At 39.4% G+C, this 14,237-nt stretch overlaps 1 protein-coding gene across 5 annotated transcripts in view; it reads left to right on the top strand.

The window, feature by feature from the left end:
- LOC127942197 (DNA repair protein RAD50) overlaps positions 1-14,237 on the top strand; it is a 32,516-nt gene that overhangs the window by 7,800 nt on the left and 10,479 nt on the right. For 4 of the 5 annotated variants that reach the window (XR_008149279.1, XR_008149280.1, XM_052537857.1 and 1 more), the window contains exons 4-15: positions 98-240; positions 771-956; positions 1,621-1,825; positions 3,104-3,232; positions 3,727-3,892; positions 4,313-4,506; positions 4,604-4,810; positions 4,929-5,111; positions 6,445-6,602; positions 7,260-7,435; positions 7,893-8,130; positions 13,919-14,108. Coding sequence is in view for 3 of the 5 variants with exons in the window: in XM_052537857.1 (XP_052393817.1) it covers positions 98-240; positions 771-956; positions 1,621-1,825; positions 3,104-3,232; positions 3,727-3,892; positions 4,313-4,506; positions 4,604-4,810; positions 4,929-5,111; positions 6,445-6,602; positions 7,260-7,435; positions 7,893-8,130; positions 13,919-14,108 (2,175 nt within the window). In the remaining 2 variants the exon portion in view is untranslated. The remainder of the gene's footprint in view (positions 1-97; positions 241-770; positions 957-1,620; positions 1,826-3,103; positions 3,233-3,726; positions 3,893-4,312; positions 4,507-4,603; positions 4,811-4,928; positions 5,112-6,444; positions 6,603-7,259; positions 7,436-7,892; positions 8,131-13,918; positions 14,109-14,237) is intronic. The other variant, XM_052537859.1, reaches the window with a different exon arrangement.

Genomic DNA, 14,237 nt, shown 5'->3' on the forward strand with positions numbered 1-14,237 from the left:
AGGTGTGTGTTCACTGCTGTGTGTGTGCACTTTGGATGGGCTTTATATGTCACGTCACTTTCTTTATTTTTTTTTTTTTTATGTTGGTCTGTTGTAGGATGTTCATGAGACAGATGTAAAAGCAAAGATCAGACTCCATTTTAGAGACGTGAATGGCGATCCTGTGGCAATCGAGAGGTTTATGCAAAGCATACAGAAGGGCAAGAAAGCTGAGTTTAAATCTCATGGTGGTGTCATTGAGTAGGTTGAACATGCGGGGTCTGTAAGATTTTGTACATATTTATAAATGGTCTCTTACACTCACAAAGTCTTTATTAGATAAAAAATACAGTTAAACAGTTCTAATGTGAGATATTATCGCAGCTGTTTTAAATTTGAGTATATTTTAAAATATAATTTATTCCTGCGATGGCAAATCTGAATTTGCAAAAGTGATTACTTCAGTCTTCAGTGTCACAAGTATTCCACTCAAGATTTCATGTGACAAGAATTACACATTTATTTATTTTTTTTCTTCAGGATTCTTTAATGAATACAAAGAAATAATAATAATTATGTGGAATAAAAATATTTTGTAACAAAAATTTTTTACTGTTACTTCTGATCGATTTAATGTGTGCGGAATTTACTTTCAACGTTTTCTTTCAAAAAAAAAAATTTCTCACGCCACCAAATTTGACTCCTACTTGGCCTTTGAAATGTGTACATTATGGTCCTTATTTGAAGGACCATGTTTGATGTTAATATGCCTTGACCTCTCTTGCTGTCAGGCGTGGACGGAAAGTGAGCCCGATCCTTAATTGTGCTGAAATAGACCGTGAGATGATCTCAGCATTGGGCGTCTCCAAGGCTGTTATCAACCATGTCATCTTCTGCCACCAAGAAGAGTCCAACTGGCCTCTCAGTGAAGGAAAGGCCCTCAAGCAGAAGTTTGATGAGATTTTCTCAGCCACAAGGTGTGTTTATCTGGACAACAGATTTCTCTCTGATGCTTCATTCCTTAAGTAAGGTGTTTTTTTTTTTTCTCAAGGTCCACAATTTGCATAATAGTTTAGTTTTCATTTTACATCCTCTTACAATAATTATTTTTTTTTTATGAACTAGGCAGGATTTTATCTCGAAATATATTTTATCTAGGAAAATTAGTTCTTTTAATATCTACACAATATATAGTATGTTTTGTAAATGATCAACAACCATGCCAACAAAACTTTGACTCCATAGCTCTAATTCTGTAGACTTACACCAGTAGGTGGCGATAAATGAGTGTTTATTTATGTGTTATTGGAGAGATACTAAATCTTTGCTTAGCTGAGAAAAAAAAAATCCATATATATATATATATATATATATATTGATTTTTACGATTGAAACAGAATGAAAGATTCATTCTTGAATTAATTTGTGAAACCCCACTAATAATGTCTGTGTAATTATTCATACAAATATACTGATGACCAGCCTAACTGAAATGTATTATATGTTAAAACCCTGTTAAACTAAATCTGTAGTTAATCAGTTAATTTTCTTTAACACTGGCTTGTCCTATGTTGTCTTTTGCGCATGTTAAGGTATCATCACAGATGAATGGCTGAAAATAACCAAAACCTTTGCTTGAAGGTACATAAAGGTGTTGGACAAACTGCGGGAGCTGAGGAAGAAGCAAACCATCATTGTCAAAACCTGCCAGACGGAGCTCAAGTACCTGAAACAGAACAAAGAAAAAGCGCGAGAGTTTAGAGAGCTGCTGTCCACTAAAGAGGCTCAGCTGTCTTCCTCTAAAGAGAGTGTCCAATGCATCAAGAGTCAGATGGACTCATTGGAGGTGAGACACAAAGAACACACCAATACAAAACAAGAGCGAGCAGTTCAGATGGCCAGCAAGAGCATGAAGAACCACCTGTTTATTATTTATGATGTTTTTAAATCAGAACTCTAGAAATGCAGTTTGACCAGATGTAAATCAGAACCATTTTTTTTCCTTTTCTCTATTCCTGAATTGCACACAAAATGCATTGTAATCATTTCCCAAAATTATATCTGTGTTGAAGTTTTAGGAAGTCTGTAAAGAGGAGAAAATGATGTTCCAGGCAGATCAAGCTCACTGTTCTTGACACTCTAAATATAGGAAGACAAATATGTGGGGGTTCATATGAATGTATCTATGAAAGGTCTATAGAAATTTTTTGATGCCATTTTCTTTTCTGCTTACCTCTATATAATGCATATTAAAGTAGTGCTTATAAGCACAGCTGTTTTGTTTACAGCAGTAACCAAGGAAACTATTGCTGCTGTTCCATAAGCACCACCTGCTGTCAGAGAATAAATTAGCATTTTCATTCAGTCCGTCTGCTGTTTTTGTTTTGTGCAGGTGTCTTATGTAGCATCATTTCACAAATCTAAAGTCAGACCATTCTGTTTTCCCTTTAAATCAATTAAAATCAACTGTTCATGCTACATGTATGTATTACTGTTTTAAAAAAAAAAAATAATAATAATAATAATAATTCCTGTTGTACCGAACTCAACCCCAAATATTTGTATCAAACCCTGACTTATGTGAACTGTTGCACCAATAGTTGAGGCATATATCACAGTATCTTTGGCTGGACAAAAATGTATATTTTTTAATAAACACATTCATGGATTTAAAGTAACACTTAAGGAATTCTGTTTTTTTAATAATCTGGTCAGATAATTATTTACTAATAGAGTTGCAAAGAGTCTGAATATTTCCAGAAAAAAATCCTGAATTTTTGGAAACTTTTTTTTTTCTTAAAAACATTTGTAAATTTTGGGAAAGTTTCCAGAAATTTGCCCTTCTTGCAACCCTATTTACAAATTAAAAGTTAGAGATAACTAATTTAATTAATTTATTTATGTATTTATTAAATATAATTATTATTTATTTGAAACTTTGGAACCAAACAGAACATGACTTCAGTGTAAAAATGGAAGCTATACACATTATGATACAATCCACAATCAGAGCTGAAATGGTCAAAATACATATCTGTTACTGCACATCAGTTGAATTTTAGCCCACAGACCTATGCAGTTATAATATGTATACTTAACAAAAACACCTTCTCCATATTTTCAGAATGAATTGGAAAGCATAGAGAGCAGCCTCAGCAAATTGATGAAGTTGGATAATGACATCAAAGCTCTGGACAGCAGGAAGAAACAGATGGAGGATGATAACCGGGAACTAGAGGAAAAGATGGAGCGGGTAACCAAAGTTTATTAAAAACAAAACCAAAAAAGTACAGTCTTCATCAGTTGTGAAAGTTTCACTACTATCAGTATTAGTCATAAAAGCCAGATAATGATCGTTTGAAAGCAGAGGAAGTGTTTTGCATAGAAAACATGTACAGGATGTTCAGTAATGGATGCTTTTTATTTGATGTTGATTTTTTGATGTTGAAACAAGGGATTTGCTTTTGCATGCTTATCTTTCAATTCAGTTTCAGTCAGAGTCATGTCTTGATTTCATTTCACCCTCTTTCCCATCTGAAGATTTCTTCAAAAGCTTTTAATTGTACTAAAGAAGAGAGATATTTATCTATTATTGAATTATTATGTTAAACTAAAACCAAGTTTACTAAAAATATCACCTAACAGGAGCTTGTATATCTAGAAAAGCGAGAGGCCCAGGACAAAGCCTTGCGCCACACCATTTGTTCATTCATTGAGGAACGCTGATTCTGTATTGTGCTGTTTTAGGTGTTTCAGGGCTCAGATGATCAGCTGCAGGACATGTATCAGAACCACCAGAGGACTGTGAAGGAGAAGGAACATAAACTAATGGAGTGCGAGCGTGAGCATGAACAGGCTTGCCAAGAGTGCCAGGGGATGAATCCCATCAAATCTAAACTACTATTTGAGCAAGGTGGTCATCAGTTGTGGACATCAGTTTCCTAAATACCCTCAAACGTGGATTGTAGTGGATTGTAATGTTTAAAAGAGTCGCTAGATGAAAATTATGTCCTTTTAGTTTGAAACACAGCCTGGTAAAACCATGATTATTTTGCTAGGTTCATGTATGAGTTACACTAGGGTTGCTACTAACAAATATTTATCTGTTTATTACTCCTTTGATTGAATGGCAAAACAACTTTTTACAAACATCAAACACACAAGGGTAGTTATATATATATATATATATATATATATATATATATATATATATATGGCAAATCTTTTATTAAAGAACAACCAAAGTGAATTTGGTCATATGGTCTTTTAGCAGAATATACAAAGTTTATTATTTTTCAGAGGTGTTCATCATAAATGTTTTGTTTGTTTGAAGGCTGTCTGCAGTCGGAGGCGAATATTCACACACAAAACATTGAAAAGAGGGACACCCAGGTCAAGAGTTTAGCATCTTCCCTGGAGTTGGAGGGTTATGACCGGACTCCTCTTAATGAGCGACACCTCGAGAGCTTCCACAGACAAGTCAAAGAAAGACTGGACCAAGACACGGAGGCCCTTAACCAAACTATGGTATGGTTTGAGTAAAACTTTATAATAACTCTAAGTTCAAAATTAGTATTGTAACATGCTGCCATTTTTTGGTAAGAATTTCTTAATTTGGTTTCAGCATGATATGCAGCAGAAAGAGGAACAGAAGCAGCAAAGCATCGATGATCTCCGAGATAAGAAGACAGGTCTAGAGAGAACCATTGAGCTGAAGAAAGACATACAAGCCAAGAAACAACAGGAACTGGAAAACATCAAGTCTGACCTCCAAAGACTGGAGGGCTCTTCAAGCAGACTACAAGAGCTAGACACTGAACTTCAGAAAGCGGTTAGGCTTGCGCTACTGCACTAGTCCACACATGACTTGCTTTGAGCATGCAAATGTATTTGTATCAATGTTCTATTGGTTTACTCAACTTAATCTCTTAAAGTGTGTGTGTCTATAGGAGCGTGAGCTTGATAATGCCGTGCAGTCCTGTATGGTGGACAGTCTAAAGGCAGAGGTCATTGAACTACAGAAGGAGAAAACTAAACTGGATCAGGCCCAGCGCAAGTTAGACCAGGAGATGGAATTGCTCAACACACACACCGTGGCACGCACACAGATGGAGATGCTCACAAAGACCAAGGTGAGCTCACACACCATCACTCTTTTGCCAAATTAGTGGTCAATCCTCACTTTTATGCCAAAAAACAAATGCAACAAACGTAAACAAAATAAAAGTCTTTGGGCAGTAGCACATCTGAACAGAAATATTAGAACTGACCTGCATATGACATACATATGCCAGCACATTGCTTGCAGTATATAACTGTAACACCTAGATGTCAGTACATGTCTTTATATCAGTGGTGGCCAGCGTTGGTCTTGGAGAGCCACAGTCCTGCTTGTCACTTTCTAGTAACACTTAGGCCTTGATTAGATTGTTCAGGTGTGTTCGATTTGGGTTGGCGCAAAACTCTGCAGGATTGTGGCTCTCCAGGACCGATGTTGGCCACCACTGCTTTAAATGATTTATTTAACCTATGATTTATTTAGATATGATTTATAAATTGACTATATAATTTAATTGATTTCTTTTAAATGATTGTTTTTTGCTTTTCTGTAGATTGTGCAATATATAAAATAATTCCTACAGAAAATGTGTTTATACTAGTGTTTATAATATAAAGTGAGAGTGATTACATTTTTCAGTCCTATTTTCATAATTTTTTTACATTGAAACACTAAATGAGAGATTATATACAGTACAGACCAAAGGTTTGGACACACCTTCTCATTCAAAGAGTTTTCTTTATTTTTATGACTATGAAAATTGTAGATTCACACTGAAGGCATCAAAACTATGAATTAACACATGTGGAATTATATACGGAATTATATACATAACAAAAAAGTGTGAAACAACTGAAAATGTCATATTCTAGGTTCTTCAAAGTAGCCACCTTTTGCTTTGATTACTGCTTTGCACACTCTTGGCATTCTCTTGATGAGCTTCAAGAGCTAGTCACCTGAAATGGTCTTCCAACAGTCTTGAAGGAGTTCCCCGAGAGATGCTTAGCACTTGTTGGCCCTTTTGCCTTCTGTCTGCGTTCCAGCTCACCCCTAAACCATCTCGATTGGGTTCAGGTCCGGTGACTGTGGAGGCAGGTCATCTGGCGCAGCACCACATCACTCTCCTTCTTGGTCAAATAGCCCTTGATGCCTTCAGTGTGACTCTACAATTTTCATAGTCATGAAAATAAAGAAAACTCTTTGAATGAGAAGGTGTGTCCAAACTTTTGGTCTTTACTGTGTGTGTGTGTGTGTATATATATATATATATATATATATATATATATATATATATATATATATATATAGCAGCTTTATTATGAGTTCTTTTGCCAGAATGGGTCTGGGAAAGTGAAAATTTTATACAACAAAAAAATGAATAGTTTATTGCTGCTTTCGGATTCCAGATGGAAAAAGAGGAGCAAGTGAAGAAGATCGAGTCGACACATAATGAAGAGCTGGTGTCTCTGCTGGGACACTTCCCAAGCAAGAAAGAGCTACAAGACTGGATCTACTCCAAAACCAAAGAGATCAGCTCCACCAGAGAACTGCTCAGCGAAACGAAGTCTGTCACACTTTTCAGCTATTTGTTTTTTTAACAAACATTTGTATATAATAGTAGACGTTTATTTGAACAAGATGGGGAATGCTATAAACACAGATTTTTAGTGTGAGGATTAAATATATTTTGTGCAGGAAACACAATCTAAACATCTACATGATAAAGGACACATGCACAAGCACTGACCTTGATATAACAGAAAATACTGCACAACCACCCACATTCTTAAGTAATATCGTCAAGACATACGCAGTTTCGATTCCGGGTTCCTGAAGAATAGTTCATCTTTAGGGCAGTGGAACACGCAATGTAGTATTCAAATGGTGACGTTTTGCTTACACAGACATAGCATAATAGGACTGTCTAGACAAACATCTCTAATTTAAAAAAGAATTGCGGTTGTAGTAGAGTACATGAACTGTTTAAAAATAAAAGAACAGTAAAACATGTGTTTATATACAATAATGTACAGTTTTTCTCCAACTTACAGTGTCTTTTACAGTGTTGAATTAATTCACAATTATATTAAAGTATCTTTTTTAGGTTTTAAACTTGTCCTTTGATTGCATTGCACTGTTTCAGGCTTGAAAAGTATGAAAAATGAAACGAAACTAGCATTGCTTGACAACTTGAGCAGAAATGTTTGGTTTTGTTTCACAGTAAGGAACTTGCATCAGTAGAACAGAAGAAGACAAACTTTACTGCAGAAATCAAACACAAGGAAGAGCAGTTGGCCAGTTATGAAGAGAGACTTTTTAATGTGTGTGGCAGTCAGGACTTTGAATCGGACTTGAACAAGCTGAAGGATGAGTTGGAGAAGTGTTCAAAACAGAGAGGTACGGAAGTGTGTTCAGCTCTTACAAAACTTTTTAGACCCACTCAAAATATTTAATATAAGTAAGCAGAATTAAATTAATTAAAGTTTCATACCAAAGCTTACACAAACCCACATGGGCCAGGGGACGCATTTCGTGAATGATGGCTTTAGATTTTCACTCAAGTTTGTGGATTTTGCAGATGAAGATTCAGTGTGGGCCTGGTTTATGGTAAATTAGTATTTATAATATAACATTTTTACCAAGTAGTGCATTAACTGTAGATATGTAGTAGCAGGCTGAGGACTTTAATGTTGTAGATGTTAATGTTACCCACACAGCTGAGATTAAGTAGTCTGTAGCAGTTGCATTACCCTGTATGTATGCAAATTCAGAACATCTCCAGTTTTCTCAGATGTTCTTAATGTGATTCTCAGTGTCTAAATCTCTGGCCTGGATTTTTTTTTTTTCTGAGCAGCCATGCTGGTGGGGGAGACAGCCATCTACAGTCAGTTCATCAGTCAGCTGACGGAGGAAGGCGAGCCCTGCTGTCCCGTATGTCAGCGTGAGTTCCCATCAGAGGCAGAGCTCCAGGACGTCATTAATGACATGCAGTCCAAGCTGCGGCTCATCTCGGACAAACTAAAGAACACTGAGCATGACCTGAAGAGGAAGGAGCATAGGAGTGAAGAAATGGTCGCACTGAAGCCAATCAGGCAATAATTCATGTCTTTCTTTCCGTCCATTCTTTCATCTGTCTATTCAAATATCCTCCACTGATCCATCCTTAACTTTACCTTTGTATCCACCTATATCTCACTTCTTACATCCAGACAGCCTACTTCTTTTTGGCCATCTATTTGTTAGTCCACCTATTAAGTCATTCAACCATCCATCCATTTTACTCAATATATTTATCAATCCATCCTACACCACTTCGTGCTAGGGGTGGGCGATATGGAAAAAAATCATATTGCATCACGATTCATGATTTTATCATGTTGGTTTTACTATTTTGCAAGTTTTCTGAGCATTACAGCCAAACTAATTTCCCTATTATAAAGAAGAAGCCTTTCAAGGTTAACAAAAAAAAGAATGGCAGATATTTAGGACAAAGATAAAAATCTTTGTTCTAATTGTTTAGTAACAAAGATAAAGGAATGACAAAGATACACATTACAAATACTCATAATATACAACTAAAACAAACAGTGCTTTATTTTTAGGTACAATAGGTGTATTTAACAGGAGCATTCAAGAAATTTAATGAACAATTATAAAAATTAAAACACTATATAAGCTGATTCCTAAAGCAGCTGTATTAAATTTCTTCAGTCAAGAGCAGTGAGTGATCTTTCTATGTTTTGTTGTTTTATTAACATTAAAGGAAGAGTTCAGCCAAAAATAAAAATTCGGTCAGCTGTCTTTCATTTCTTCATAGTGTTTTATTTTTATACCACCACTGACTCATTCAAAAGTGGTTTTAAACCTAAATGCGTTTCTTTCTTCTGAACATAAATGCTATTTTGAGGAACAAGGAAAACAAAACAGTTGTGTAAGGCTCCAGCCTCTAGTTGCTGCTCATGTAATGACTCTCCCAACCATTAGTCGACGCTGTCACTCATGAGGTGCAATGACTCTCTCATCCACTAGGTGGCCCAGCTGTTGTAGAACTCTCTGGCTCACCACTAACCAGGGATTGATTTCTACCACCTGCTGGTCATTATCTTGTTGGTGTTCTGCCCATTTAAGTGTGCCTCTTCCTTAAACTTGTGTTCAGTCTTGAGCTAACCTATCGTGTGTAATCCTTGCCTAGGAAGTCAAGTTTGTTAGGCTTCTGGTTTTGTTACTGTTCATCTTTTGTTTTTTTGGAGAACTTGGAACCTTCAGTAAAACCCTGACTGAAGATCCTACAATGCTTAGGTGAACAAACTGAGTCTCGAACCTCTCCAGTGTTTACTGTTCCAGCTGTGAGACCCGCACCTCCAGTTCTTGGGTTTTTGTCTCAGCCAAAACTACCTGCACCAGAGAGGTATGATGGGAATCCTGAGAGATGTCGGGGCTTTGTCACTCTGTGCACAAAACAGTTTCCCTACGGAGAGCAGTAAGGTTACATACATCATCACTCTGCTCACTCGAAAAACTCTGGACTGGGCTACGGCTTTGTGGGAACAACAATCCCCGCTTACTGACAATTGTGACCTATTTATTGCTGAAATGAGGAGGGTCTTTCATCACCCTGCTAGTGGGGGAGAAATTGATCACAGGCTGCTTCAGAACTCTCAAGGGACAAGGAGTGTAGCTGAATTTGCTATTGAGTTCCGCACGTTAGCCACTGAGAGCAGTTGGGACCAATGAGCCCTGAGAGGAACGTTCCACAATGCCCTGTCCCCTGAACTCAAGGATGAACTGGCCTTCCGGGATCCGGCTCCCGACCTAGAGTCCCTTATTGACATTGCTATCAGGGTGGACAACCGCATTTGAGAGCTCAAATGAGAATGCTGTCGGGAGGTCTGGCTACCCGAGTCCCAAGCTTCTAGCAGTACCCTTGATCCACCTCCTCTCCCCAGGAATTTCAAGGAACCCATGCAGCTGGGAAGGACCAGACAGTCACAAGCCGAAAGGGAATGACGCATGAGGGAGAAATGCTGTCTGTACTGTGGTAAGCCAGACCACTTCAGGTCCAACTGCCCTGAGCTGACGGGAAAAGACAACTCTCGTCCGAGAAGAGGGGGGCTGGGACGAGAGTAATCACATTCCCCCAACCAACAGCTTCTGGGATTTCGCTCAATGTGTCACTGAATTGGGGCAACCAACATCATAAGCTTCGGGCCTTCCTAGATTCAGGGGCTGCTGGAAATTTTATTGATTATACATTAGCCAGACACCTAAGAATTCAGCCCGTCTCTCTTCAAGAACCCCTGACCATAACTGCATTTTACGGGAGATCTCTGGGCTCTGGTCAGGTGAGTTAGTGCACTACACCCCTCCATCTCCAAATCGGTTGTCATAAGGAGAGGATACAGTTTTTATTGATTCATTCACCAGTGTTCCCCTTAATCCTTGGTTTCCCATGGTTATCCCTCCATAATCCACATAGATTGGATAGCCAGGGCAGTGATTGATTGGGATACTAATTGTGGCATTTCAGGTCTCTCTGTTATTTTTCAGAGTTGCTGGCGAATTCTGACTCCCCAACCCCTTCCAAGCTGCTGCCCATCCCTTTCAAGCCACCAGCCCAATCCACAGAGGTGTTAACTATCCCCAAGATAAGACCTGTATCCTCCAGCATCCCAGTGATTCCTCCTGAGCTGTCTCGAGTCCCCTCAGAATACGCAGACCTCTGAAGTTTTCAGCAAGACCCGTGCCGCTTCTCTGCCACCCCACAGACCGTATGACTGTGCAATAGATCTGCTACCAGGTACCCGCCCTCCTGAAAAAGCTGCCATGACATCAAGTCCTATTAAGTGGACTGAGAGGGCAGATCAGGGATTCAACCGACTCAAGCAGCTCTTCACGTCTGCACCCATTCTTACTCACCCAGATCCTGAATTGCCATTTGTTGTCAAAGTGGATGCTTCGGACGTTGGGGTAGGAGCTGTTCTATCACAGAGGGCTAGAAATGACCAAAAACTTCACCCTTGTGCCTACTTTTCACGATGACTCTCCCCAGCCGAGAAGAATTATGACCTTGGTAACCTGGAACTGTTGTCAGTAAAGTTGGCACTTGAGGAGTGGAGACCGTGGCTGGAGGGGGCCAAACACCCATTCTTTAGCTGGACCGACCACAGAAACCTCACCTACATCCGTTAGGCCAAGACATTAACTTCATGTCAGGCTCGTTGGGCCCTCTTCTTTAATCATTTTGATTTTACCCTCTCATGTCACCCAGGTTCTAAGAACTCAAAGCCTGATGCCCTTTCAAGAAAATTGGATCCACCAGAAGTGTAGGACATACCTGAGCCTATCCTACCCACTTCCAGAGTGGTGACATCTATTCAGTGGGGAAATGAGACCACAGTTAAGAGGGCCCAACAGGAACATCCTGACCCAGGTATTGGCCCACCTGGTTGCCTTTTTGTACCTGATACTGCGCGTTCTGAATTATTACAGTGGGGCCATGCTTCTCTCTCTTTGGGCCATCCTGGGAGCACAAGGACATTGAAACTCATCCAGAGAAGGTTTTGGTGGCCCAACATGCAACGAGACGTTCAGGCTTTTGTTGCTGCATATGCTGTGTGTGCCCAGAACAAGGAACCCAGAAGCCACCCTCATGGCCTGTTGCACCCACTACCCATCCCTAGACGCCCCTGGTCCCACATATCTTTGGACTTTGTAACTGGTTTACCCAAGTGTCAATTCTGTAATTCTGGTGGTGGAAGACTGATTAAATCCTGTCACCTAATACCATTACCCAAGATTCCTACAGCGGGCCAGCCTGTGGAATTGTTGATGCAACATGTTTTCCGAATCCATGGCCTTCCCCAAAATATGGTGTCTGACCGGGGATCACAATTCACCTACCGATTCTGGAAGTCTTTCGGTAACCTCATTGGGGCATCCATTAGCCTGTCCTCTGGATTTCACCCCGATAAAATGGACAGACTGAGAGGGTCAACCAGGAGATCGAGAAGACTCTCAGATGCCTGGTGTCTAACAATTAGACTGCTTGGAGCTATCAGTTGATCTGGGCTGAGTTTGCACACAACACTTTACACCACTCTTCCTTAGGCATGTCCCCTTTTGAATGTCAGTTTGGTCCACACCCCAGTATGACCCAGAGGAGCGGTCCTGGGTGCCAGTCGGAGATATCCTCGATCCAGGTCTCATCGGGGAGTTCCACCATCGTGGTCAACACAGCTAAGGGAACGTCAGGAGCCGCTTGTGGAGGAGGGGCTCCTGTAAGGCTCCAGCCTCTAGTTGCTGCTCGTGTAATGACTCCCCCAACCATTAGTCGGCGCTGTCACTCATGAGGTGCAATGACTCTCCCATCCTCTAGGTGGCCCAGCCGTTGTAGAACTCTCTGGGTCACCACTAATTAGTGATTGATTTCTACCACCTGCTGGTTATTATCTTGTTGGTGTTCTGCCTATTTAAGTGTGCCTCTTCCTTAGACTTGTGGTCAGTCTTGAGCTAACCCATCATGTGTAATCCTTGCCTAGGAAGTCAAGTTTGTTAAGCTTCTGGTTTTGTTACTGTTCATCTTTTTTGTATTTTCACTGAGAAAGCCCGGCTTCTATGTTGTACTTTGGGAACTTGGAACCTTCAGTAAAACCCTTTTGTTCGATTGACAAAGCCTTCTTGTTGTTCTTCTGCTCTTGGGTCCAACGGCTATCTATCATCCACCATAGCCCTGCGGTGAATAGGTAGTTCAGTGGACTAGAAGACACCCATTACAAGTTGCTGGTCCACAGTGACTTTGATTTAGGTTTTTTTTTTTTTTTTTTTTTTTTTTTTTTTATGGTTACCCACATTCTTCAATATGGGTTTATTTTGTGTTCAGCACAAGAAAGAAATTAATACAGGTTTGGGACAACATGAAGGTGAGTAGATAATGACAGAAATGAAATTTTAGGCTGATCTATCCCTTTACAGTAATGACAGTAGTCTGCCTGTTTAATAGGCCTACTGTCTTTTTAAGACCTGCACGCATCTAATATACAGGCATGTATACGTTTTTCTCTCAACTGTTTATTTTCATCTTATACATAACCAACTGAGTCTACATGTAATTTATAAAGTTTATTTTGTCGCAAGTTTAGTTTTGTGTATGCAGCGCTCTGAAAAAGCACAGGTCACACCAACACACAGAATGAAACATTTAAAAGCTCATGCAAATAATGAGAGTTACTCTAACACGGAGTTAAAACTGCTGTCATCACCTATCCATTTTACATCCATCTGTCCACCTCTTAACTCCGTCAAGTTATCTGTCCTTCCATATATTTACTCATTCATCCAGCCATCCGTCCACCTATGTACTTCATCCATCCATCCATCATCCATCCATCATCCATTTACCTATTTACCACATCAACCATCCACCCATCCATTTACCTCTTGATCCATCCATCCACTCATCCATCCATTCAATTATTTACCCCTTCATTCGTCCATTCATCCATTCACCTAATTTCCCCTAAATGCATTCGTCTATCCATCTTTTTACCCCTACATCTACTGTCTACCGTTTTACCCCTTTGTTTATCCTGATCCATTTGCCTATTTAACCCTTTTTCCATCCATTAATCTGTTCCCCTATTTATCCATACATCCACCCTTTCCTTCAACTATTTATCAGTTTACTCCTTATCCATCCATTGACCTTTTTGTCCTGTTATTCATTATCACCCATCCAAATATTCTTCATCCATTCACCTATTTATCATTTCGTCCATCCATCTACCCTTCTACATTTTTACCTTTTTCATCCATTCATCAGATTCATACAGTTTAAGATATAGATTAATCATTTTCTAATATGTCCATCTACTGTATTGACAGGCAGTCTATAGTGAAGCTCCAGGAGAAAGATCTGCCAGAGCTCAGAAATGAACTCCAGGGTGTGAATCGAGACATTGAGAAGCTGAAAGGTGACACTGAGGAGCAGAAAACATTGCTCTGCACAATGATGTCTGAGGAAGAAACAGCCAAAGCCTGTCTGCAGGACCTATTACTCATGGATCGCTATCAGGTTTGAACTCATTTCCATTTAGTCCAAACACTGAAAATACAATCCAGTCACATATATCACATCAGTACAACACAACATGTCCTTTAAAGACTTATTTAACACCTAGAACACAGAATAATGTAGTATTGT

Source organism: Carassius gibelio, chromosome A21, assembly GCF_023724105.1.
Source record: "Carassius gibelio isolate Cgi1373 ecotype wild population from Czech Republic chromosome A21, carGib1.2-hapl.c, whole genome shotgun sequence".
NCBI classification, from domain to species: Eukaryota; Metazoa; Chordata; class Actinopteri; order Cypriniformes; family Cyprinidae; genus Carassius; species Carassius gibelio.